Genomic DNA, 27,157 nt, shown 5'->3' with positions numbered 1-27,157 from the left:
CACAAAATGGTTACAGCATTCACAGCATTTCCCAGCAAATCCTCTTGAGGTCTATTTTTCTCTTTTGCTATTGTGGTAAACCTTCTAACTGCACATGCACAGATATTTCTCATGATGTGTCTTTGCAGGAAAGTGACAATGATACTTAACTCCAGCTAAATGAAGGTCATGTGACCTATTTCCAGTCATCATAAATCACACAGTGGATGTTTCCTTGCAACAGTCCATTTTTTAGCCAGACACACGCAATGAAAAAAATTCTAAATGTCACTCAGGCATCAATACACCAGCCTTCATCTATTTACCAGATGTGTGTGTGCTGATTTACAACCCAGCAAAGCAACCTGTGTCATTTCATCCCTGTGACTGGGTTGCAGCCGAGGTGTTGACATGCTTGCTAGCCACTGGGTTGAGAAGAGAAAACGGGCGGGGTGGTGAAATGGAGATAGGAGATGAGAGGAACTAAGAGAGGGGTAGATTCAGGTGGCAGAAAAAGAAAAAGTGAGTGAGATAAAGAGAGAGACTGAGGTTGTAGACTGAGCTGAGGTTTGGGCGTGAGGTGGGGGGGGTTGCAGAAGGAGGGGCTGGCCGCTACTGTTTCCTGCTCAGTCAGCAGAATGGGGCTGATTCCAGGACGGCTTATCTTTCAGCAGGAATACCACAACCACACCAAAGGCAGGGGCAAGAGTGAAGGAAGAGACCAACGCTAGGAATTACATGCATGCTGCAGACTGCTGGGATTAATACAGTGAAGATGACAACTCTCAAGAGCAGACTTTGGCACCGACAAATGCCAAAAATGCTGCACAAAAGGGACAATAAATAGTATTTTATTGTCAATTTTGGGCAGCTATGTATGTTTAAGCTACATATACACTTTATCAACATTATATCTTTAAAATAACAGTTCCCAGTTTTGAGAAATACACTTACTTGCTTTCTTCTTGAGAGTTAGATTAGAATATCAATAGTCTCTCATCTCCATGCCATAAATATAAAGCTAGCACTAGCAGACGATTAGCTAAACTTAGCATACTGTGCTTGGCTGAGAAATAATTCCAACACATGACTCAATTTCCTCTTCTTTCGTGTTCTTATACTCCTGTTTGTGTACATATAAAAGAAACATGATATAATGTTGTGAAAAATGTTTTAGGTGTTGGCAGGTTGGATCAGGCTAGCTGTTTCCCCCTGCTGCTAAGCTCAGCTAATCGCCTACTGGCTCTAGCTTCATACTTAAACCTGCAATAAGAGATTTTTTGACATCTTAGGGAGAGTGAAAACAAGCCGTAAACACAAAATTGACATTATCACCTTTTAAGTTTATAAACTTGGAAACAGGGAACATTTGCCTATTTAGACATAGCCTATATAGAGCAACATTAGTGTTCAAATGGAGTCATTTGTGTCCACCAGATGAAATTAAGCCCAATATACTAGCCTTTTTAGCTCTGTTTTTGGTCTCCACCAACTCCTGAGGGAAATGTCCAGCTCCTTAGCTACTAAATACCCCACTACATTAGCAAGCTAGTCGCTATCTGTGTCCGTTTGCCGTTTCGTGCTCACAGTTAGCAACAGTGTTTTGTTTTGTTTTTTTCCTGAAAACAGATGCCTGCTGTAACCGAAAATGACACAGATAGCCATGGGAGTGAAGCAAAACAGAAAAGTTATAGTCCAGAAAACCATGGGTGGCTTTCAGATTACATCATTTGATGCATCAATCTTTCTCATCTAACTGTCAGCAAGAAAGCAAATAGACATATTTCCAAAAATGTTCATTTCTTTCATATCTCTATGTCCACCTGCATATTAACACCATACCAAACACAGCATGCCAAGTGCCACCTCTGCATCCACTCCTATAAAAAAAAATGTGTGTTTTTCCTTCATGTAAGCACAGCCAGCTTTAAAAACAGCCCTGTAGGGTCAAGGAAAGCTCAGGAATGCATGGCAGTCCAAAGCAGGCAGGGATGCCAGGTTGTTAAGGAGTGTTCACCTGCTCCCACAGCTGCATGAAAGTAAAAGGCTTGGCAGCACAGTTCACAAAACTCCAATCACAGAACAAGCTGCACTTGACATTGGGGAAAACAGATCAAAAACAAAAATCCCATTCCCCCATCTGCCACTTGTAACTGGCATTTAAATCCATCGTCCTAGCAGCGAATGTTGCCAATTCAAAATCAGCACCGAGTCTCTCCATGAACATTCGTTTAAGAGTGGCCAGCAATAAATTTCCCACCTGGTGTTTGCCTACCAGCCTTACAAACAGAGATAATCCTCCAGCTAATAGAGAGGACGCCTGACTTCAACAGCATAAGTAACAAACGAGGAACTCAGTCCTTAAAAGGGAGACATCGTTCAATAGTGTTGTCAAGGAGGTGGAGGAGTAGGTGGGGTTGTCCCCAGGCCCCCAAAGTAATTTCCCTGAGGGTGTGCTCTGCTCTGGGGAGATAACCCAACTGAGGACAAGGCTGGCATTCTACACTGAGTCCAAAAGACAAAACGCCCGAGTCCATCTAAAGAGAGGAATCTGACAATGCAGCATTTGTCTCATTGCCAACTGGAGAACAAGCTCCCCATAGACACGTCAATATGAAACACTGTGCACACACAAACTTAAAGTTCAGAAGATTACTATAAACAATCTTGTTTTAAATTGGCAAAGCATAAAATACTGACATTGGATTATCTCAATTAAATTCCAACTGGGAACAGAAGAGATTATGCGACTGTTTGCAAACAGCAGCCTTGGAAAATAAGCATATAGTGCTTATGAATCATCACATCCCATGCTTTTCATTAATCCCACACAAAGCAATGCGTCAACAAGCTGAAGGTAAGTCCTTGTGCATCCAGTTCATGTAGAGTGCATTCACTGAGCAGTATAATTCAGCTGCAAACTGCACACCCATGGTGATTATACAAAGCTGACAACCAAATGTGAGCATTGCAACTCATGACTTAGCACCGCCTCCACTACTGCCTTCCACCACCCAAACGACAACTATACTCCTGATCAACCTAAGCCTTGTTAATGAGTTAATTAAACGTGTTCTCCACAGACAGACGGTCTCATTTTAGTTTTCTAAAATCTCCTCAGCGATTCAAGTCTCTCCTATTGGAAACATATTTAAACAACGTGTGTCATCGGAGATACAGGGGCACTCCTCATTTAATATTGTTTTCAAATGCAGATTATAAAAATCCAACACCTTAAACTGAAAAATTAAGAATTACACAAGTACCTCCTTGAACAACTTAACAGCCATCTGACAGCTTGCTTCTAGGAAAGTTACGAAAGCTTAAGTGAGAATCAAACAACCAAGACACACTTACTACTACTCCTAAACTACGAGTCATGCCAGAAGACAGGCAGGCTGCAGCAGGTGGATGGCCTCGCTCCAAAAGTCTCCACCCAGCTCATAAGTCTACTGACAGCAACCACCAGACTGGAAGTCATTGTGAAGCAGCTAATGTAACCACTGTATGCTTGTGGCTAGTTGCATTAGTGCACACTGCCCATAGCACAGCGCACAAATAAAAGGCTATTTTCAGCCACTTGATTAACACTGAGCCTTCCATATGTAATGTAAGCCAGCTGCCATGCTCATAACGCACAAAAAAGGAGCAATGTTTACAGCTCTGCATAGCAGAGTGCACTCTGCTTGAGTGGTGTTTCATCTTCCTTCTTTCTGTCCCCGTTTTCTACTCTGAGAGGCCTGGCAGCACTCCCATGTACTCTCCCTTCACTAATAAACAAAGAATGGTTTCCCTTATATAGCTTTATTCACTCTTCAACCTCCACAAGCAATATCAGAGGCTTGCAGCAGGGTGGTGGGAGAGGGACGGCTGGGGGGGGGGGGGGGTACAAGCAGGTCTGTTCCAGACAGAAAGGTTTCGGCCAAGGGCAAGGAGCACTGACAGTATGATTGTGTAACAGTCATACATTAACAGCTACTTAAAGTGCTATTTCTGGTGCCATCCATCTGCAGAATTTTGCAGTGTCAGGTTTTTATGCTTGAGAGGGAGACACATAAAACATAAAGCTATATGAAATAAGCAAAGCATCACAAGGTCAAGAAAAGTAAAGAAACGTTTTCTTATAGAGAGTAAAAAAGGAAGGAGAACTTACTGAACTAATTGCTCTTTTCATATAGTATCACAGGAGGAATGAGAGATGACACTCATCTTGCCATTTTGCCAAGTGTGTTAAACACTTTCACCTGCTTGTGGTCAGATGTCACTATGTGTGATGGAGCCATATTTGTCAACATGGATTTTGCAGTCTATGACAAAATCATCTGGGGGGGAAAAAAACAAACAAACAAATGAAGCACAAATGGAAACGGATGCAAAGTACAGCTAGCAAGTATCTGTCAGATCTGTCGAGTCAAATCTGTTACGGGCTTAAAGCAGACACTGACATCTGGCTGAACCGTCTCATCAGAGAACAATATACTTTATACATATAAATTTAGCTAATCGTTTTCAGTAATCACGCAAAACTATCACCTGTTGCAGGGCCTCTCTGTGTGGAGTTTGCATGTTCTCCCCGTGCTTGCGTGGGTTTCCTTCGGGGGCTCCGGTTTCCTCAACCATCAAAAACATGTATATTAGGTTAATTCTCCTGTCAGTCTCCCTGACCAAGTCACTAGCTTAGAGCTGGAGTGGGTCCCCGGACACCGCCCAATGACTGCCCACTGCTTCTCAGGGACGGGTTAAATGCAGAGATCAAATGTCACCATGTTGTACTGTGTTCATGATTGTATGTATGTATTGTTCCTGGGAGTTTAAAAATCTTTAAGAATCTTGCAGTTGTAGCGAATGTCTGACAGAAAGATTTGAAGCTGAATTAGCTTAACATCTATGCATGCAATGTATGCATGTATATGCAACGATTATTTTCATTATTGATTCATCTGCTGGTAATTTCCTCAATAAATACATTAATTTGTTTGGTTGGTAAATCAGAAAATAATGATAAAATGCCAATTACAAGTCCCCAAAGTCCAAGATGATGTCTTCAAATATCTTGTTTTGTCCAACCAATTGTAGAAATCATTTCAGCTCCACCAATTTTGCACTTTAAGATCAGTTTTCTAGTCATAGACAATAATATACAGCCTGTGAAGAGTTGTATAATAATATACTCCGTGGCTCTGGAGAGAACTTTTCATAGTCTGAGAAAATAACTTACCAATAATAAATGATAATAATAATAATAATAGTGCCAGCCTGGGCTTTGAGACTGCATGTTTCTAATGGAGAGCCTCTTTCACAAAGTGGTGGTTGGGCATTTGAGAGACAATGGTGTATACCAGGCAGGGAGGATTGAACATTTTGGCTTTTGCTGCTTAGAGTTTAACCTTTTTTTTTTTTTTTTTAAATCTGTCTCTTAGAAGTCAATATTAAAATATGTGAAGTACTCCTTTAAGTCTTGTCTGCATTGTGATTAGTTTACTAAAAGAAATAAGTAACACTCATTATTTTTAGCTGAAAATGTACAGTACCACCTGAACACAGTATGGTAAGCTCATTTGTTTTTTAGCCAAATTCTTTGGTTATATATCTGCCAATAGCCATAATCAAACAACATTACACATTTAAGCCATTGTTTTAGGCACTGGTACTTGTCACTTTGTTAAGTTTTAACATTTCATGGTGTAAATGTTAAACCAAGTACATCAAGCTATTAACTGATAATTGACTAAGGTCAACCCCATCCAGCATACATTGCACCAAATGCCAAGCGTACAGAAATACACATTTCATAATGGCAACTGAATGCAAAATGATCCTACAAGACTAAATGATATAAGTGCGAAACTTGAACTCAAACAAGCTGTCCATCACCCTCACATCTCTGGAGCATTTCATCCTTTCTATTCTGCAACACTGGGGACCATTTCAGCCCCCCTGCCAGGAGGGTGGCCTTATACAGTGGGGTTACTCTCCATACAAGTTGGCGGCCAAACATTTGGAGCAAGAATTTATCCTTATGGGAAAACCAAGAATAGATGCCCCACAGGCTGCAGGAGGGCTGAGGAGCAAGTGAAGGGGGTGGGTTACATTTTCAGCACTCCCAGAATGTTCACTCACCCCTGCTCGACAAAGCTCCGAGCTGCTCCGCACTCACTTCCAGGGGAATTCCAGCACAGGATTATTTTCCACAAACCACAACGTCATAGGGACAAAAATAATTTGATGAGTGCTACAAATGTTGAAATTTGTCAACAAACAACAAACATGTTCAGTAATGAGAGTACCATTTGTTCATGACTTTGGGACTTGATATAGTTACAGCCAACTGCTGAGGGATCTTCAAGGCAGCAGATGCAGTCATGCTTGCTCTCATCTTTAAAATGAAAAGGATGGGCCATCGACTTTTTTTTTTTTTGGTTACCATCTCATTTGCTCCTCTCGCACTGTGATTGATATGTTTACATATGATCTTATACAGGTGCATAATGCATGGTAAGACTACACACTTCAATAAAAAGTCAACTTGCAAAAGAAATGAGCCTCTAAACATACATAAAATAATGTTTCTCATCAGCACACAAACACACTGTCGATATGTTACAGAAGTTACAAGTAGAATCTAGAGCACTTGTTGAGAGAGTGCTACATGATTCACTTCCTCGCTGCAGACTTTCTGACTCAGTCTGGCAATGCAAACCAGCAATCTCCATGTAACAGGCATGCTTCTGTAACCTGTAGGCAACTACTGTATTTTGTGGTTACTTTGGCAAGATCAAATAGCTCCCGAGAAGTAGTAGGAGTAGGGTAGGTGGCAAAGGAATTTTACAGCCTGCGGCAAAATAAGGATTAATAAGGGATTCCATGTAAAATGTGAAAAATACAGGGTGTCATATAGTGACATGGTTCACAAGGGTGTTTGGCCTACACGTGGTTCTGTACAAGACGGCCAATCTACACTCTGTTTGCAGTGCGGTGTGCTTATGTACTGGCAGCAGCAGACACCTGATTAGGTTACATTTCTGCCCTGGTGACTAAGAGGCATGAGCCTTGAGGTTGCAACCATGGCAGCAGGGATTTCTGCCAGAGATGCAGTCCAGTAATAGCTGAAGAGCTCAGCTGCAACCTGAAACACATTTCAGAGCAGGTCCACTCTCTGCCGGGGGACGAGATGACGATTCGCTTTTGGCCAAAACCCCCTGAAATTACAAGCTGAGGTTTTAAAGTGAAATTGGATTTGATCAATTTTACGGATATTTGTGTGACTCAAAGAATCATTTTATTATGTTAATAATAAGCTCAGATCACAACTCACTAATGCTGTATTTTACAGTGGTTCCACAGGAAAAAGACAAAACAATTAAACAGTTTCATCACTCACATTTTGACCGTTTATCAAAGGTGAACAAAATCAGCAAGAAAAAGAGTATTTGAGAGTTTTAGTGCAATATTAGCATAATAGTAAAAAAAACTATCACTGAACCAAAGGAAAGAGAGACCAATTATGCATAATTAATAAAATTACCTGAACAAGAAAGGAGACTAAAGTCCAAGGGCAATTTTAACACCAACAGCAGACAATTAAACAATGTTTGTGTTTACATATTTATAGCCAAACAGCTGTAAGAGACCCCGTGACAAACAGTTCGGGAAAGCTAATAAAGAAGACACTTAAATTCAGAAATAGCTGGTGTTCATTTCAATGTGCCAAACTTAACCAGGGGGGCTTTACCTCATTTCACCACAGGGATCTTTCAATTTTCATTTGACCATCTGATCAACACTTTACTCACACACTGCATTTAAAACTCTTATGTCACATAATATAAGCTTGAGTGTCCTCAACAGCGTTCAACTGGGTGGCAAGATTCTCAGCTCCTATGTCACCACATGACAGGGTAACTCATGAGGGTCGCTTATACAAGCTACTTAAAACTATGAAATATAAATACGCAAAAACTACACACAGATCTCAATCTATCAAAATTATTATGAATGCGCTCCATGTCCACCTTAATTTTGCATTTCATCGTACTGGGGTACCAGTTCAAATGAACAACTCTGTTCAAAACGTCTACCAAGTTGTAGGCAGCATGAGTTTTCATCCCCGCCGGTCACTATGACAACCACATTGGCTACTGCTGCTCAAGACTGCTCAGCCTGACAAAAAAAATTTGTATTTTTAAACTAGACTAGGGGGGTCCGCAGACTTACATCTCAGCATGTAGTACCACATATGGAGACTGCTGCAAGGTGCTGGTTGCTCAGACAGACTGCTCCTCCTGAAACATACTTCATGTTTAATTATAGACTGAACAAAAAAAAAACCCTGCAAATGTTTCCTATCCGCGAGTCATGCAGAGTATTTAAAAGCAATTAGCAAAGGCCACTTGTGCAGAAATTGTTGTTCGTCTTATTGGCAAGGAACTATTGTACTGGCTTATTTCTGATACAATTTACATTGGATGGTGGATTGAGTGGGAGGTGGACAAACAAGAACTCAGCAGGAGGTGGAGAAAAACAGAAAATAGATGGGATGTGTCAACGAGGCAGCTTCTGCTTGATACATCCAACAATGACCAGCATCCAGAATGTAAACATCATAACTTTGGTTGCATACTTCAGTGCTGATGGGCTGGATGGACAGACTCTTGTCAGTCTAAACAGCTGCCAACATTCAAACTTGTACATTAGTCTACACATGGCTAGTTATTTCATTGTCATTGACCTTTAGGAAATGTAAATTTGGCTCAAACCTGTGACAGTTGAAAGTTTTGTGAGCTGGTTGCGTGTTGCCAATTATAATTCTCCAATATGAGATTGGAGCTAGGACAACGGAGCATGGAAAGGGATACAAGGCTTTCTCTGTCTGGAACTATTAAATACTAAGTGAGTACTGTACACTTAGAAGGGCCAGACACAGGGGCCCCTTTTTCTAGAGGAAGCCTTGCTTGGAATCTTGTGATTTGACTCTTATGTTTAAGGTTACGCATGCCTTGGCTCGGTCACAACCAAGTGTGAAATTCTGTGATATTGTTAACTTGAACTAGGCCAGACATTCCTCAGCCTCCATTCAGACCTTTTTCCCCCCCTTCACACTGCAGAACTCTACACATGCTCATCACCGCACCATTCCCAAAATCTGTGTTGGCTGCATTAAACCGCAAAAACTAGAGAGCCACTCAAATGTAACAGAAAACTTTAAGTGTATGTGGGCTTGACAGCAGGGCTGCAACTAACGATTATTTTCACTACTGATTCGTCTGTCATTTAATTGATTAGTTGTTTGGTCTATAAAATATCAGAAACTGGTGACAAATGTCAATCACTCTTTCCCAGAACCTGAGATGACCTCCTCAAATGTCTTGTTTTGTACAGACATTCATTTAATAGTTTTCGTCTAATCGATTAATCGACTAATCATTGCAGCTCTACTTGACAGTAAAGGTTGCCTTAATCTGTTGACCACTGAGAATCAAGATTTAGTCACTTCGTTGCTAAGTGTGGCAGAAAAAAGGCAATCGACAACTCAAAGGTTATCACAGGATCACAGTTATCACAAGGCTGCAGTTATGATACTAAGAATGCCAACACAAAGCAAAGGTGACAGAACTTAGGGCTTTTGTTAAAATACGGAAAATTTTACCATCAGCCCTGCATACCACACATTTACTCCATAATCATCAATCAGCAATTATTTTGATAATCGGTTAATCGTTCTTAGTTCCCAAATTATCTGGTTCCAGCTTCTTAAATGTGAATATTTTCTGGTTTCTTTAGTCTTCTATGACTCTATAAGTAAACTGAATATCTTTGGGTTGCGGACTGTTGGTTGGGACAAAACAAGTTATTTTAGGTTGCATCTTGGGCTTAAGGAAACCGTGATCGACATTTTTCACCATTTTCGGACCAAACAACTCTTCGTTCAATTGAGAAAATAATCGACAGATTGATCGAAAGTTAAAATAATCATTAGCTGAAGCCCTATACTCCATCATTGAGAAGACAGGTTATCTTATCCTAGGGGGCCCATCCTGGTTACCGTGCGAGGCATCTGGATTGGCAATATCACGACATCACAATATCACGTGACAATCCATCTAATCAGGCTTCAAGTTATGCAATTGTGTCCGAACTACCAATCAGTGTTCTATGAGGATCTTGCATGATCTCACGAATCCAGCTGCCTCACAAGGTAAGACGATGATTGACAGATGGTTCATCCAACCACCTGCCAAGTATGTTTTGAAAGTGACTGCCCTTTTCCAAACAGTTTCCCAGGACAACTTCTCAAATGGTTCTGTCTAACAAGCCATCTCACACGTCACATTAACATCATGGATACACAAGGTTAAAATTCATAGAGGACAGAGTGCTTCAAAATATAGGCTAAATACAGTAAATCAGGATATCCTGGCTAAATATTTTAACACTATTCAATGCTCCATTCACTGCGGAGACTGACTGACAAACCAAAGCATGTGATCATGTCCGCATAAAGTCATTATTCAGCCTTTTAATGTTTACCCTAGTAATTAATGCGCAGAGCAAGCATGAAATCTAAATGTAAATAATGATCATCTCTAACTGCATTATCACATCAGACCAACATCACTCAAACAAACAGCTAAAAATGATGGCAATTATTTTTGCCAGATTTTGGCAACCGGGCAGTGATGCCTGGTTACCAACCTGGCAACCCATTTGTTTCAGGCCCTGAGATCCATGAAAAAATACAGAATTAATTCCAGGTGATCAACTGAGAGCTGCACTAGGAAACAAGCAGAAGAGAAACTGACTTTTCACATTTATTGCTGCATTAACTGCAGACAGATTAAAGTTATTTCAGTACAACTGTGGAACTAGTGTCTGTAATTTTGCAAATACTCTCTCAAACGTTTAACATGTGTTATTTAACCAGGCTTTTGCTGCACAGTTTGAATTGTATCCCTCCAGTGGAATGGAAAAAGCCTTTTGTCATCACAACAGGTTCCATGTAAAAAGAAGACATACAGTTTACAAGCTCGGTGTTTCCTTTCATTTACAGCAGCCCTCACTGTCTCTTGCAGGAAATGATATGAATTACACTTGCTGTACATCACTACTATGACTGGTGATGGTAGTGATGATGGTACTGACACTTCTTCCTGTATCCTGTTTTTTTCTTCCTAACAGAGCACAGCAGAGCTACCTGGCTAAGCATGACATGACAACAACAAACTCCTGGCTCCCCCTCACATGTCCTCTTGTGATTAAAGTCTCATTATGGGTTGCTCATTACTTCCTCTCTGTGGTCACCGGTGACAGTCGAGGCCTGTTTTCATGCAGAACAAAATGGACAAATCAATAAATTAGCCATATGCTGCTGATGAGTAGCCCTTGCACTACCGGATGAGATGGCCATGAGCCAGAAGCACATGGCCATCGAAAGTTAGTCCCCTAAGGATACAAACCAAGCTGCATGACTATCAGAATATGTCAGAGCTATGTGCTACCGAGTTCTGTTAAAACAGTCATTTAAAGATAGATATTTCTCCCTCACATGCAAGGCGTAAGTTAATTAGGAGTAGAATCATCATTTCATGAATAACTGATTTACAACACTCCTTTCATTCCACTGATACCAGCACTAAATATCGGGAGCTGCTAAAACATTAAAAGAGTATTTGTTGATCACTCTGCTTTGAGAAAATGAGGTCCCAAACTCTAACAGCATGATTGACGTTTAAATGCGTTCTCTAAAAAAGGTCAGTGCAGTTGCTAATATAATGAAAAAGCTTTTGATTGGTGCTTTTATGTCAGGAAAGCCAGATAGAGTTTGGTCAGTTTAATAAATGATCGGCGCCCGTCGCCGGGTGGCAGAGCTGCATACTAAACACTAGCGGCAGCAGCTGATACTAACAGTTAACTATGAGGCTGGAGGAGAGAATGACATTTTCACAGAGATGAAACAGAAGCATAACTGATCAGCGCCGAAGAAAAAGGGGGACCTGGCTCATTAAGACAAGATCTGCCATTTTGAAAGGACAGGTTTTAACATGGGGCAACTTGAGGAGATACGGTGACATTCTCTTTTCTTCACACCTTTATTAAATATAGATTTTGTGGGAAGTAGATTTAATAACACTGCCAACTGTTCCCATGAGAAATGCTGCCAAAAATGGATCTCAAACACACACACACACACACACACAACACAGACTGATGTCAGGACATAGCTTGAAGATGTGTAAGAAACCAGTCAGAGGAGAGCACTCGCTCCTGAGGCATTACACACACATATTGGAGCCTGCAGCCTATAAGGTCATGTGTCTTTTTCTGACAAGCCAAGGTCTAGGCAGCCAGTAGGGGAGTGGGGAAGAGAGTTAAGGGAAGAGGGGACGATTTACTTTTGCCCATTAAACTGCCAGGGAAACTCAGTTGCACATCAAACATTTCAGACATCTCTTGCTCCATCTGTGCCCCAGCTCATATGAGCCTGTCATGTCTGTCTCCTAAGCAGCTCACAGTCCCACACTAGTGAACTGGAAATTCATTGGCTGTTGACTGATCCACACCTCACTGCTATACTAGTATTGATCCTTGCGCACAAACTTGGGCACACACACACACACACACACACACACACACACACACAAGTGATCAGTCAACTCACTGACAAATGAGACACATTATAAATTATTTTCGATGTTCCCTACAGTGATGATAAAAGGCAAGTCATTGCTATTAATTATGCCGGTAGCAGGACATCAGTGCCTCGTGTTTCTATGAAGGGGTGTGGCAGCAGGAGCCGACACAGGCGCACATCCTCACAGTTTCAGAAAACATAACATGCATGCATAGCCGCTGTAGCTGCGGTGAATCCATACATCACATGTGTCGCACTTGACGTTGTTTTTTTTTTTTCAACGCTGTTTCTCCTTTACACCTTGACCGTGATGCGATACGCATGGGTGCAGGGAATATGGCAATCACATGCACCGCGACGTGGACAAAACACGCTGGGAATAAACACCCACGGCTGAAAAACACTGGTCCCCCCCCCACCCACCCCCTACTTACCCACCCAGCCACCCCCTTGCAAGCTGTGTGATGAAGCTATGGTGAAGGTATAATGTCTTGATTGGAAAATTCACGACCTGGCTCCACGCGTGCACAGGTGGCCGCCCTTCCATGTGTTTCAGACGCTGCATTCTCGCATCGGGAGAGGGAAGAAAAATAAAAAGTTGGAAACAATCCCCTGTGGCATAATATAGTGGCAGCTTGACTGAGGGGGTAACTTAACATGGCGGAGGCTGGTTTAGCCTGACCAGTGCAATCTAACTTGCAGCCTCCTCCGTGAACTCTCCATGCCTCTTTGACTCTGCACACCCACATACACATACAACTACAGCCTCAGGCTCAATCCTGCAGCTTCAAAAACAACAGCTTTGCCAAAGAGGGAAGAATAAAGAAGATCCTCACCAGGCGACCCATGCGACCCCCTCCAGCAGCAGCCCTGTGGTCTCTAAAGTCGCCACAAACCAACCAACCGATGTCAGAGTCGACAATTAAAAGGCTCCACAAGTTTTGTCGATTGAAAGGCGCATCGCAGCCTCCGAGGCACAACTTAACAGCGATCCATTCAAAAAGCAGACCGGAGGTGCTGAAATGCGGTGCAGCCACAGAGAGGCTGGGACACACACACACACACACACACACACACACACACACACACACACAACACATACGCGCGCGCGCGCACACGCACAAACACATATACACACGCACGCGCGCACATACACACACGCAGCGTGCAGTTTTAATATAAAGCTTGGTCGGAGAGAAGGTCAGACAGATTTCTAGTGGCTGCTGCGGGGGGGAGATGAGCAGCAGAATAAGCCGATTACAGGGTTGTACACCTACCTTCAGGTCCTCTACTGGGGCATTTCAAGCAGTCAACCCGGAGAAGATGCACATTTGCCGACAGTCAGTAAAAAAAAATATCCTCCGCGTTGAGGGAAATTTCCAAGTGGCTGGACAGTGTGAGCAGCGGCAGCAGCAGCAGCGGCGGCTCTCTCGCTCTGTGTGTGTGCGTGTGTGTGTGTGTGTGTGTGTGTAAATGGGGAGGGGGGAGATAATCCTACCGTATGGCCAAAAGGAAATGCGTCATTATTAATGGACCAAGCAAGCGTTTTGTAGTCCATTTTATACACCTACGCTGTCCACTGGGACTACACGTGGGGTTTATATTTTTTAAAAAATCATTTTCAGATGTAGGATCATTTTAAGAGCAAATACCTCACCTTAACAGGTTTTAAGTGGCAGGGATGCATTTTATTTTTTATGTTTTTATTAATAGCACCTGTAGCAGACCATCATGTTAAATATTTGTGATAATGCCCTGTAAGTTTTGTTTCTAAACCAAAAAAAAAACAAAAGGGGGGGAAAATCAAGCTGAATCCCTGTGAAAGGCATCCAAACATGCACGAGCTGCTCAAATATTTGAGAGGAAGTTCAGAAATGTTGATTGTTTATCTGTAGGCTGGGAGTGACGAGCAGGTGCTCTCTAGCCTTCTTTATGCTTCTCCCTTGCTTTGTCCAACCAACCAACCAGCACCCTCTTAAAGGACAAGCTCACAATTTTCCAAGTCTGTCCTAAAACAATAGTCAGGTGCCCAAATGAATATTGGTATAATTTGTTTTTGCTGTAAACATTCATCCTGTTCAAATTGGCTGTTAAGAGATGCCTTCGTAATCTACTTTCAATGTAAGTAATGAGAGAAGAAATGTATTGAATAGTTGATCGAAGATAATATGAGGCTTCAGCCATCCAAATTAGTCAAGTCAATAGCTTTCACAGTTACTGACTTTTTAAGTGCCAAATTCCTTCTTTTTGTTACTATGCTTTTGCAGCTGAACAGGAAAACACTGTCCTTCAAGACATAGAGGGAAATGTTGTTTTTTTTCTCCAAAAGACTAACTGTGGAAGATATCCAGCTAAAGCCTTGTATTATCACCAACTTTAGATTTTTTTTTTCTCAAAACAAGGACTGTGTCCTCCCATAGCTCACATTGTGCAATACAAACAACTTTATTAATCCCACAAGAGGCAATTTGTTTGGAGCAGTATGTTGCACACACAACACAATAATATACAAACAAATATATCATAAGTGCATTTAGAGGGGATCTTCTAATGGCCAATATGAACAGGAGGAATAATTACAACAAAACCTTTTTCAATGTTCATATGGGTACCTGACAGTTGTTTTTAAGGACCTTAAAAATTGTGAACCTATGCTTTAATGGGTTTACTCCAGCAATTTAGTATTGAAATTTCATAATGACTGGGGATGTGTGAGAGACAGATTTTTTAAAAAGAATCATCAAAATCAAATCAGCAGAGGCTGATATATATATTTTTACTTTTGCTCCCTAGAATGCACAAACTCCAAAAAGTCTGGATCCTACATTTCCCATAATGCATGGACTCTCCCTGCCTGGTAAATGCCCACATCTTTCAAACTCCGCACGCCCAGTTTGTAATGCAGGCTCTGTTCATTTATTTGTAGTCTAGTAGTATCCCAAGCTGATATAATGATGACATCACTATGACCTCATCAGGGTTATTTCCATAACCTTGATAAAACTCCTCCAGAGCCACAGAAGATATTAAACAACTGTTTTTACTGGCTGTGTAGTACTCGGATGAGTAGGACTGACTGAATATTATGTGTGAAATTAGTGGAGTGGCCCTTTAAGGCTAAAATATGTTGACTATAGATCTAGTCTATAGATTGTAGGCTTAAAGGGCTAAAACTTTGACAAATACAAGATATTTGATTTTATAATTCATTTGAGAATTTAATTATGTCATTTTAGCTGGGGTCAGTTTGGTTAAAGCAGGACAAAAATAAAAATTGAGGGATTGGAGGCATTCCCCCTCTCATGCTATAAGTGGATACTGGATCCTTGTTGTCAGGGTACAGTTGGGTGAAATGTGAACCTAAAGGGGGGGGGGGGTCAAGCTTAAAGATGTTGACCCCAACCAGAGATGGACAATCACAGCTAAATTCCAGACATTCTGATGGAAGCCCCTTGTTACTGTCAGAGCCGTTAACACGTCTGCCTGTCTGCCTGACACTGAGGACGCTGTGCTCCTATAATCCCTACACTTCCACAACCACTTGAGCATATATCAGCAGGTACGTCACATGTCTGAGGGACAAAAAGGCCTTTTAAAAATACGAACACACGTCGTCGTACCAGAACATCTCTGGGGAGACATTTCTGCTTGGGGGCTTATCGTTGTCTGTCCATATATCATAAAAACACTTTGCATCATAATTGAAATTTACAATAATACCCAACTGAACCAGTTTCCATAACATCAGGCTCACAGGAAAAGTTACTATCTTTGAAATAAGATCTCAAAAGATGTTCTTCACTCTGGCAGATTTTCATGTTGACACTTTTTTTTGCGGTTTCCTTTCAACAAGCACTCACAGGCATGGAAGAAGGAAAAAAAATCCTTTCAAGTACAGCAGACCTACCATCAACAGTGGAGATGTCAGGTTTTGGCCTGTGTTCAAGATTCATGATCACTGCTGTTTAAATTGTGTCTGTACTGCAAGCATGAGAGGAACAGGAATTCACATAACATTTCAGAAACAAGCTGGTGGACTTGTGACTGTTTCCAGTTGATCGGTGACCATGCGCCAAGTCACCTGTACTAATCATAAAGAACAAAAATGTGCATACATGTTTTGCTCTACAGTATTAACCTACAAGTAAGGCACATACACTAAAATCAGACAAATGGCGCCCTCTTGTGGCCAAACATCTGCAGTGCTGGAAAAAAATATTTAGAGAAGAAAAAATTGAGTGGCAGTTTCACTCATAATGTTCCATGACATGATGTTTATAAATGTAAACCATACTTAGGTTTAGGTGACAGCTCAGACAAACTATGACATATTTGTCCCATTTCGCTGTGCTTTCTAGTTCAGTGCAGGAAGTCAAATGGCTAGTAAACTTTACAAATTTACAAGGTCCAATTCTTGAGTCTCAAAGTTAAAATAATGGTAAAGTAAATATGAAAAAAAACATCAAGTATGAAGAATATACAATTTTATTTGAAGCGAAAACAATCTTAATATAAATTCTACATCAGTTGATTGGTAATAATAATAATTATAATAATATATTTAGTATAAAGACATCACTGACAAGCAGATTCATTTCTATAAACATTTACATCAGGAAATAAAAGCAACTGACATTTTTTCATGATGGCAGCCGTACATTATATTTAAATAAAAAGCTCTCACTGGGTGTTTTCCATATTTCCCCAATACTGTGATTTACAATATGTTAGTGCTTTGTACCTATTAGGACTGAGCACTTACACTACAGATAAGCAATTTCAGTCCATAGCTTGGGAAAAAACAAAACATGTTATTTACATTCAAATGATCCCAGTTTCAAATGTTTGAATAGGGGTAAGGTGAATTACACATATCCTAATTGAATCTCCATCCAAACCAGGACTGAGCACAACTGGGTTATTTCATCTTTCATAAAACTATTTGTCTTTTTGTAAAGTCACAGTGCAGGAAAGAATGAATGGAGTAATGACCAGCCAACTACAGTTTTATTGTTTTGAGCAATCAGTGCAAATGGTGCTTGCCATCTCTGCTGAAAAATCACCTGTTTTGTACATTTAGAGTGTGGCAACCCAACATCACCCATACAGTAACAAACTCCACAGGCTGCTTTTCCACGTATACACATGCACAACACTTCTACTCCTCTGGCTCTACTATTTTGGGTTTTGGCTCATGTATATGAGATTCCATTCCTGGCAAACTAGTTCTCCTACGTGCAGCGGTTTCAATTTTCTGCACCAGCTCCACATCCCAGGGATGAGTGACGAAGCTGAGCACCTCCCCGTCCTCGACCCCTCCTGCCCTCCCCACCCTCCCTGCCCTGTGGATGTAGTCTGTGTGAGATTCTGGGAAGTCATAGTTGACAACCAAGCGCACCCGGGATGTGTCCAGGCCACGTGAGGCAATATCTGTGCATATCAACACATCTGTCATGCCCCTCTGGAAGGAGCGGAAGATTCCTGCACGCACAGCAGCGGGCATCTCCCCTTGCAGACGTGCATGCTGCACCCCCATCTCCTCCAGTGAGTACCCCAGCCAGTTGACGGTGGTAGACTTGTTGCAGAACACCACAACAGCACCCCCTCCTTTTTCCTGCTGGAGCAGTTTCAGAGCTTGGTGGAGCTCCAGGACCTTGTCAGTACCCTTCACCTTCAGGAATGTCTGCTTGACATGCGGCATGAGGAAGTGCAGCATCTTGCTCTTGATAACCACCATGCTGCCAAGGTCTGTCACCTGGCTGAGGACTTCCCCGACACCACCAGGGAAGGTGGCCCCCACAACTAGCAGCTGGGCTTTATGGCCAGGGCCCTGTGTTTCCCTGGGATTACTCGCGATGTGGGTTTGGTGCAGGATGCTCTCTAACATGTCAGAAAAGCTGGGGTCAAACATAGTGTCAGCCTCGTCCACCACCAAGAATCTCAGCTCACTCAAGTCCAGGCAGCGTCTCCGCAGGGCCTTGACCAGAGCGCCTGGTGTGGCCACTAAAATGTCCGGGGAACCTCTCTTAAAGACCATCTTAATGTGTCCTACACCTCGTCCACCACCCACAGTGCTCGTCTGCAGGCCAAATGGAGCACACACGGTCCTGGAAACAGCTGCCACTTGCTCAGCTAGCTCTCTGGAGGGAACGAGAACCACAGTGCGAATCTTTGCACTTTCACCGTACATGTCTGATGCCTTTTCTGCCTGTAATTTGTGAACAACAGGCAGGAGGTAACTCAGTGTTTTTCCACTGCCCGTCTCTGCCGCACAAAGAATGTTGTGACCTCTCATAACCTTTGGGATGGTCTGCAGTTGCACAGTAGTGGGTTTAGTAATGTTGATATTGTCCAAAGTCTCCACCAGTTCCTTGCAGATGCGAAGATTATCAAATGTCACCGGCGTTTTCTCATCAGCATCCTTCTTCTGCTCCTCAGCAACGAAAGGTGCAACAGCTTTGAGGTTGTTGATGGTGAAATAGTCGCCGAATGATCTGTTGTGTTTCCATCCTTTCGAGCAGAGAGCGGGCTCCTCGAACTTCCCCAGTATGTATCCGGCAGACTGGTTCAGCTCGGGATTTCTGCTCTGGATCAGGAGTCTTCCAGCTTTGATGGTGTTGATCTTGTTTTTGCCTCTTGTCTGCTTCACGTCCTCAACGCGCTTCTGCATGTACCGAGGAACACGAATAACTGTTGACACTGTTTGACAAAAGCGAGTCTGAATGACAGAGCAGTGGACTCGACAGCAGGCCGACACGTTAATAACACCAGGACAGCAAACCCCGCTTGAGCAGAGAGCTCTGGACGCAACTGAAGCAAAGTGTCCGACCTTCACACACTGCATGTTGCCGCTGGAATAGCCTGCTAGCAGCTGAGCGTTAGCTAGAAGAAAAACGTGAATGAACGACTAAAACATGAAGATGAAACCAGTTGGTAATATTTTACAACAGTCACTCTAAATAGTCTAAAAACAACGTCAATCTGTCAGCACGTATCCGCGGAATCGCCATGCTTACTCGGCGAGCGTTGATAACGTCATGGGGCGTGAAGTGATGACGGTTTTAGAAGCGCAGCCTTATTTTTTCCTCCCCAACCCGCATTCTTCGAAGACCCGCCCTACTCTATCTCTGATTGGCTAGTACTCGTCACATTCGTTGGTTGGGTTGGTTAGAGTAAGAATATCAGGGTCAGAGCCAATCAGAGGCAGAGTAGGGCGGGTCTTCACAGAATGCGGGTGGGGAAAAAATTATGCAGAAGCGCAACCTATAGATTTGCGATTATGCCAATATTTTTTTCTCATTCTAGATTAGTTGTGTGGGAGCTGCTTTGCAGCATAGTGTGGGATAGTTTCGCTCTTTATCGCTCTTTTCGCTCTTTATTATTATTATATATTTATTCCGCCGTTTTTCGGCGCCTAACTAGTCCTACAAGATTTGTCGTATCAACTTCATTTCAATGTCAAATTGTACATCCCCATAAGGAGATGTATGCTATTACTTTTATCATCTCTGGCGTATTCCGTTGATTTTTATATAATTTTTAAAGCATTAAAATTTATAATGGAAAGTCAATGGGAGCAATGTTTGAAAGCTCATATCTCAAAAACTAAAAGTGCTTAAGTGTTCAAATTTGATTGACAGGTGGCCTATGTGGAAATACTTAACATATTTTAAAATGGGACCTATAGCGCCACCATGTGGTCAGTTATTACATGTTTTACGTTTTGGCTTATAACTCATGAACCGTGAGGCCTATCCAACCATTTTTTGCACAGTGTATTACTTGGATGGTACCAAGTAGACTGATATAGGCCACGCCCATTTGCGCCCAGAAAATTTTTCCGCCATTTTTAACTTTTTCAAAAACACATTTTTTGCTTCTTTTGGCACATTTTTCATCCAATCTTCAACAAACTTGGTAAATGCCATATTTAGATGATACTGAACAGAGCTTATATCTTCATTTTTTGGTATCACTTACCGCTTGTCTGTAATTGGTTACCAAACATTTGAAGGCGTAGCCTGATGCATTTAACGAGCCATAACTCTTCAATGCTGATTCGGATCAACACCAAATTTGAGAATCTTATTCAGATAATTACAGTGCACCATAACGTAAAATTTGATACAATTCTGTCCACAGGGGGCACTACTGTAATATTATAACATGATATTTCTACAGTTCTGTTGTCTTCAGTGAAATGAAACTTGGTATACAAGTTCTTCATGTCTATGTGCACGACATAGTGAAACATGGTGCCAATAGCCCCACCTTGTGGCCATTACTGTAACACCACCATACTACTTCTTAATTTAATATCTCTTAAATTCAACATTCCAAGGTGACCAAATTCAGCAAAATTGTACAGATGGGGATTCTGAACAAGAGTGTGGTATTTATTACAATTGCACCTGTAGTTGGCACTACAAAAGTTTGAATAATAACTGCCGAAACAGAAATTTACAGCGACAGTAGCAATAACAACAGTGGCAGCAGCCGACAGTGGCAGCAGCCGACAGTGGCAGCAGTTGCGTCTGGCGGTTTGCAGCTCCCATTTCTTTAGAAATTATCTAGTTTATTCTACCCTTTCTAAAACACCTTCACCAACACCATCATTTGAACTTTTCCTGATTGAATTTAGAAAGTATTTTGAGTCTATCCAACTTAAAAACAATAAGAAATGTGCACATACAGTCAGTATGCTCCAAGATTTTTTTTTTTAAAGAGATCTGATTTTATTGTCTACTTTTTCTGTTAGGTTGTCTTTATATCTATTTATTTATTATTATTACTCTTATCCTTTGTCCTGTTACCATTTTGACTGTATCAATAAACTGAAAGTGAGGTCATGTCCTTTATGTTATCTTTACTTTGTTATGATGCCTAATTGTTTTCTATTTCTGTCTGTCTTAATGCCGCACATGTTGTATGTGACGCTTTCTATGAATAAAGAGATTAATTCATTTCAAATTTGTCAGCAAATTTAAATGTATACGAGAGTATGAACATATATGTAAACAGAACCAAAATGACAGTTATATAAAGAATACTAGAAAACAGTAAAATGAGACTATACTATGCTTCATTAAATAGAACAAATTAAATACATAGATTGTAATGAAAAGGTTTGGACAGCTGTTTTCTTATTTAATGTTTGCATTTCTTGAAAACATGAAACATTAGTTGAAAAACAATTACATTAACAAAGGTTAAAAAATTTCTATATATAAATATCCTTGTTAGGAAAGAAAGGGCTTTAAATATATATATATAAATATATATACAGCATATACACACATATTATTGCATGTGTATTGGTGTGAGCATGAACAGATTTGATGTATCTATGATAATGTGATGTATCAAATTACAGATACAGAGGAGTTTTTTGTCTGTGACCCTGACAGCAGCTAGAATACATTTTGGTCTTTTGAAAAGGAGTGAACAATGTTTGTAAATGTAAAATGGGTATTATAATATGTTAAATGTGAGTTTTGCTTAGCCTGATGATCTCTCAATCATTTCCTAACTGGCCTGAATTGAAGAACGACAGACCAATTAACCATCTTCAGACAAGTATTGTCTCCATATCTGGGACACTGTCTTTTCTGTATTCAAACTCTTGTACATGATATGCCTGTTCTAACCATAAGTAGTGCTGAGTGAATCAGCACTTCCTGCAGTATAATAATGTCAGAGATTATAATAGATTAGGGAAGGGTGAGAAAGAGTTCATTGACATAACAGTGAGTGTCAATAACTGTCCACGTGACTCTGAGTTCTGACCAATCCTCTTCAGCAAAGGCTGAGCCTAAGGCAATGTAATGAATAAAATACACTTGTATTAATCTGAAAATTGTTGCATTGCCAAAGGTATCAGATCAATATGTTGTTTTGTATGCCTGTCCTAGGGGTTCTTAAGGGGTATAATCCAATATTGCTGCTTTGCCTGCTTTGCCACTGGCTGTGTAAACTAATAAAAAGGAGACCAATCTCACCAGGCATGCATCCAGAGGGTCCAAAGGGGGGGACAGAAGTCTGGTATATTATTGATTTCATTCATTTATTTTGGCTCATATATTTTATCTTCCAATCATATTAATTTCTGTAGAGGAAAGTTGTGTTTATACCTGGCATTACAAAAGAAAAATAGCTGTCTGCATCATTGCTGCTGTCAGCATTGATTGTACATCAGCTACTGATGTACAGCCCTTCCCATGTGCTGAATGAATCAGCACGCTGATTGATTTACAGTAGGTTCAGAACATCAGGCACACTTTCACCAATAGACAGTTTGTCACATGTTGGCCAAACCAATGCTGTGGTAGCCTGAATCCCAATGAACTAAGGTCTTAGGTGAATGTTTCTGAGGAAGAAATAAAGAGACAACGGAGCTTGGCGTATGCTGAAAACTGCAGTATATGTAAACCTATTTATTTAATACACATCATATTGGCTAAATTCCCACTGCATATAATGTCCAGACTCTAGGCTTGTGATTGACAGATTGGAGGCAACTGTTGGACTCACTCCATCAGTTTCAGTTTCACAGACTGAACAAAAGAGGGCAGCATAAAACAACAAGGAAACGTTCAAGTCACCTGAAGTCCTGATCAGGGCTTTGACAGCAAGACTTTGTACTTTAAGTCTTTCAAGTCAAATATTTCTTTCACATGCCTCCAAAAGAAATGAAAGTTTTTCTATTATTATTTATTCTATAAACTGTATTCAACATATTTTCACCATTTCATTCTGCTACAATATTAGCAGTCAAAAGTAAACTGCACAAAAGTGAAGATATACACTGGTAAGTAAATTACAGAAATCTTTACATTTTGAATATTGGAGAATTTACATGAATCATAACTGTTGTTCTACAAAACAGTATCATTCTCTCAGTGAGCCTATAATTCCTTATCAGTTGACATTCTGGTACAGGATTGTATGCAATTTGTTACTTGTTGACATTTAGTACAACATTGCGCCTGTTGTCAAGGTGCCGTGTTGCATTTCTGCGGTGTGTGCAAAACCCAATCCTTGAAAGAATGACACCTCTCAAACAGGACCAGTGTGGGGGCAGATGCTGTTCTTTTTTTTCCTTCATAACTTTCTTTACAAGAGCATAATATCACAAACCACATCTACAGCCTCCCACACAATTTGTTTTCTTTATCTTCTCCCTTCAAAGGTCATCAGCGAAGATAAGAGACGCAGGTAACCTGAATTAGACTCGGGTGGGTCTGGAGACACAAGTGCTGCACAGGAGAAAGTTCAGTCATGTCATGTGACTGCCACATAATATGATCATTTTATAATTAAATTTAATAAGAGGATATTTATGACAAAGCTGAATGTGCAGTGAAGTATTGTTTGAAATTAAGTTAATTACCACTAAAACCTTTGTTTGTGTCGCCCCTTCTCACATATTGTTAACACACGATCTAGTTATTGTATTTCAGCAGGATAAAACTTAAATATTAAATGTTTTTGAACCTTTTTTTCATCAAAACATTTGCAAGTCAGTAACTTTACTTTCATTCTGTGCTTTCAGGTTTTTATGTATTGCACTCAATTCTTTATGCAAAAAGGTAAAATAATCACAGAGTAGCCTACAGGTGGATGGCACAATCAGGAGGACAGTCCTTTTAATATTTATTTGATTCTCTTTTTGTTTTTAAGGAAACCTCATGGAAGGATTTGCTATAAACTTTATATGGTCTCGTCTTTGGAGAGCATCATTGAATTTGGACTGGAAACGTTCGTACTTTCACAGTAATCAGATGTAACTGTTGCTCAGAGTAGTCCTATCAAGTCATGTTTAAGTAATGTAACTGTGCACTTATAAAAGTATTTATGTGCTATCTCTACCTATTCAATTTTGCAAAAAATATGAGTGAAGCATATGAACTTAATTTGTTGTTAATCTGTAGCTACAGTATGTAGACCTACTTAATGTCTGGATGGCAGTATGAAAGGGCAGGATAGCATTACGTTGCATGAAGTTTTGAAGGGAAACTGAAAATGTATTGATGGAAGATTATAATCACACCAACCCATTTCGAGGAGAACAAGTTTCTGTTGGGCTGAACTTGTCCGTTGGGGAGAAATTGCTTCAGAAGATGGCATACAAGTCGAAAGCTTTAAACCTTGTGCTTTTGCTTGGAAATTAAGACCACAGGAAATGTGATATTGATGCTTTCAGATGCATTTGTGAGCTGAGCGACTGTCTGTACGCCCACATGCATCTAGCATAGGTACATGTTGTGTGTCTGTGTCAGAAAAATAAGAGGGTGTTGTCTGCTGTGCATGCGATTTGTGTTGAGAATGGATTGATTTACATCAAAATAAGCTCTTGCAGAAGTTATTTTCCAGCAAAGGAATAAAATATCTTTGGTGCTTTTTTGTGCTTAATACTGTGTATGTTTGGATTGAATATAGACAAACAACCTAATAGAACCTAGTTATTTTTTCAAAAAGAATGTATAAATGTACTCATTTGTTTCTTTTATTGCAAGTTGATCATTAAAGAAACAAAATATTACGTCATTTTAATGAATCTATGAATGCGAAGTAGTTCTGATGCACATGATAAAACTTGATATGTTTTATAACTCCGCTTATCAGTGTTGTAAGAACCTTTGGTGAAACATTAAAAACTTGCTTGATAGAGGCAGATGTTCTTGATCAGCTGCAAATCTGTGTACGTGTGTGTGTGTGTGTAGTACAAGTACAAGTAGAGGCCATTGCAACAATAATTACTATCTATATGCTGCCCAGAAAGCAATTATAAGATTTTTTTTTAAAAATTCCCTATATATTCAATGTATACTTCCCATATCAACAAAACAAAGACTCACACTCTTAACGACAAAGCAAAAGAAGACAGGAAGACAAAACATAATGATAATAAAAAAAAAACATAACATACCACAGCAACACACATTTATCCCACACATCAAACAAACAAGCTCAACCTCAGTATCGTCATATCTAATCAATTTAAATGACACATGTTAAATATAAATAAACATACGCATACATCGCCCCAGAAAGCAATTCAATTCACTTACATTATTTTCTAGACAAACAAGTTGCATGATTGAGTATTACAAGGAAATAATAGAATACTAATACAGATGCTGTCAGACAAGAAGACCATCAAAGCCACAACACATTAAAGCTTTAGAGTGCATCAGCCTCTGTGTTGTTAACCCAGTAATATGAGGAGATTGATGAGTTAGATAGAGACACATAGGTTAAAGAGAGTGGAACAGTCCATATAGACAGATTTACTACTGCTTTATTCGAGCCGCAGAGTTACTCTTGCCCCATCTGTGGTAAATGATTAAACGATTAAAATAAAACCAGTGACAGCCCTCCATTCACACAAGGGTATTCTTCAGATTGGAGATATACAGCAGTTTGTGTGGTATCACAATTTTCTACAATGTTTATATTAACCTTATTATACTTAAGGTAAACGTGAAGGATGAAGGGGAAACTATTCATTGGCTTGTCAGGTTTACATTTAACAAAGTGCTTATTTGAAATCCAGGGGTACACACATCTCTTTGACTGCACATATACGTAAACTGTAGACATTTTCAAATGGTTGGCTCACATTGTGTTTATCTTTTCAACCATTATTGCACTTTTGGTCAACATTTTAGTGCAGTGTCTTGGCATGAATAATCCCACACGATCCTACTTGATGTCAAGCACTGTGCAGGATCTTCATCTAAGCAGAAGAGAATCCTGACAAAAAGTGGCAGGTAAATACAGGTATTAATAACTGTGTACTCCGGGTTCACAAAAGGTGATGTTTTCAATGATACTAATTTTGAGATACTATTAAGGTTGCACCATCTACAACCTGAGTATCATCCAAAAGCCATGATCAAGATGTCTATTCTTCTCTGCCTACAGCCCCATTCACAAGCCTAAACTGGCTTATTAGAAATTAATAGGCCTGTGTGCTGACAGACTTGAGGATCAAAAGGTAAAAAGTGCATCATGCCATTATACTTACCAATCCTGGCTTGGACTGGAACCATACAAAAAGGCATAGTTGAAGGTTAGGCACAATCGGATGTAATTTAGTGGTGGGTGGAAGAGAATGGAGGGCCAATTAAATGGTGAAAAATGGCTGTAAGACCTAACTGTTGCAAGGTCAAAAGGTTTGCATTTTCAAATGTTTGTACATTTTGGTTCACAAGGAAAGCACACAGTAATTACACATAATTGAAAATATGATTAAACATTTCTGAATTTAAAGCTTCATGTTTCTTGGGTTTATTCTGTGCATTATTCTACTTTACAGGCACCAAAATGTAACTCCACTTACAAAATATATTACATCTTCAGAAAACAACATACTTTAAGCTGACAACCTTGGAAGTCTTTAATAAACTGTTTATTAACTATATAGCCGAGGAGCAATGTGTGTGTATGTGTGTGTGTGTCCTGTGTTGTGTTGTGTCTGCTGACGTCACCGCTGGAACTGGCTTGTCACGCGGGGTTTAGTAAAAGTTGGGATAGGAGCTCCGCGGA

At 40.4% G+C, this 27,157-nt stretch overlaps 2 protein-coding genes across 5 annotated transcripts in view; both read right to left on the bottom strand.

Annotated features, from left to right (window-relative positions):
• tln2a (talin 2a) overlaps positions 1–14,086 on the bottom strand; it is a 96,240-nt gene extending 82,154 nt beyond the window's left edge. For 2 of the 4 annotated variants that reach the window (XM_042406228.1, XM_042406256.1), the window contains exon 1: positions 13,885–14,086. The gene's annotated coding sequence lies outside the window, so the exon portion shown is untranslated. Of the gene's footprint in view, positions 1–13,118; positions 13,209–13,443; positions 13,641–13,884 lie in introns of those variants that run through there. The other 2 variants (XM_042406239.1, XM_042406247.1) reach the window with 2 other exon arrangements.
• A 3,034-nt stretch (positions 14,087–17,120) lies between these two features.
• ddx28 (DEAD (Asp-Glu-Ala-Asp) box polypeptide 28) lies at positions 17,121–19,688 on the bottom strand. Its single transcript, XM_042411033.1, has one exon. The coding sequence runs from the start codon at positions 19,449–19,451 to the stop codon at positions 17,766–17,768; it is 1,686 nt and encodes a 561-aa protein (XP_042266967.1). The 5' UTR covers positions 19,452–19,688; the 3' UTR covers positions 17,121–17,765.
• Between the last annotated feature and the right edge of the window lie 7,469 nt (positions 19,689–27,157).

Source organism: Thunnus maccoyii, chromosome 1 (genome assembly GCF_910596095.1).
Source record: "Thunnus maccoyii chromosome 1, fThuMac1.1, whole genome shotgun sequence".
Lineage (NCBI taxonomy): Eukaryota > Metazoa > Chordata > Actinopteri > Scombriformes > Scombridae > Thunnus > Thunnus maccoyii.
The sequence above is the reverse complement of the archived record's forward strand: the minus strand, read 5'-3'. Positions and strand labels throughout refer to the sequence as shown.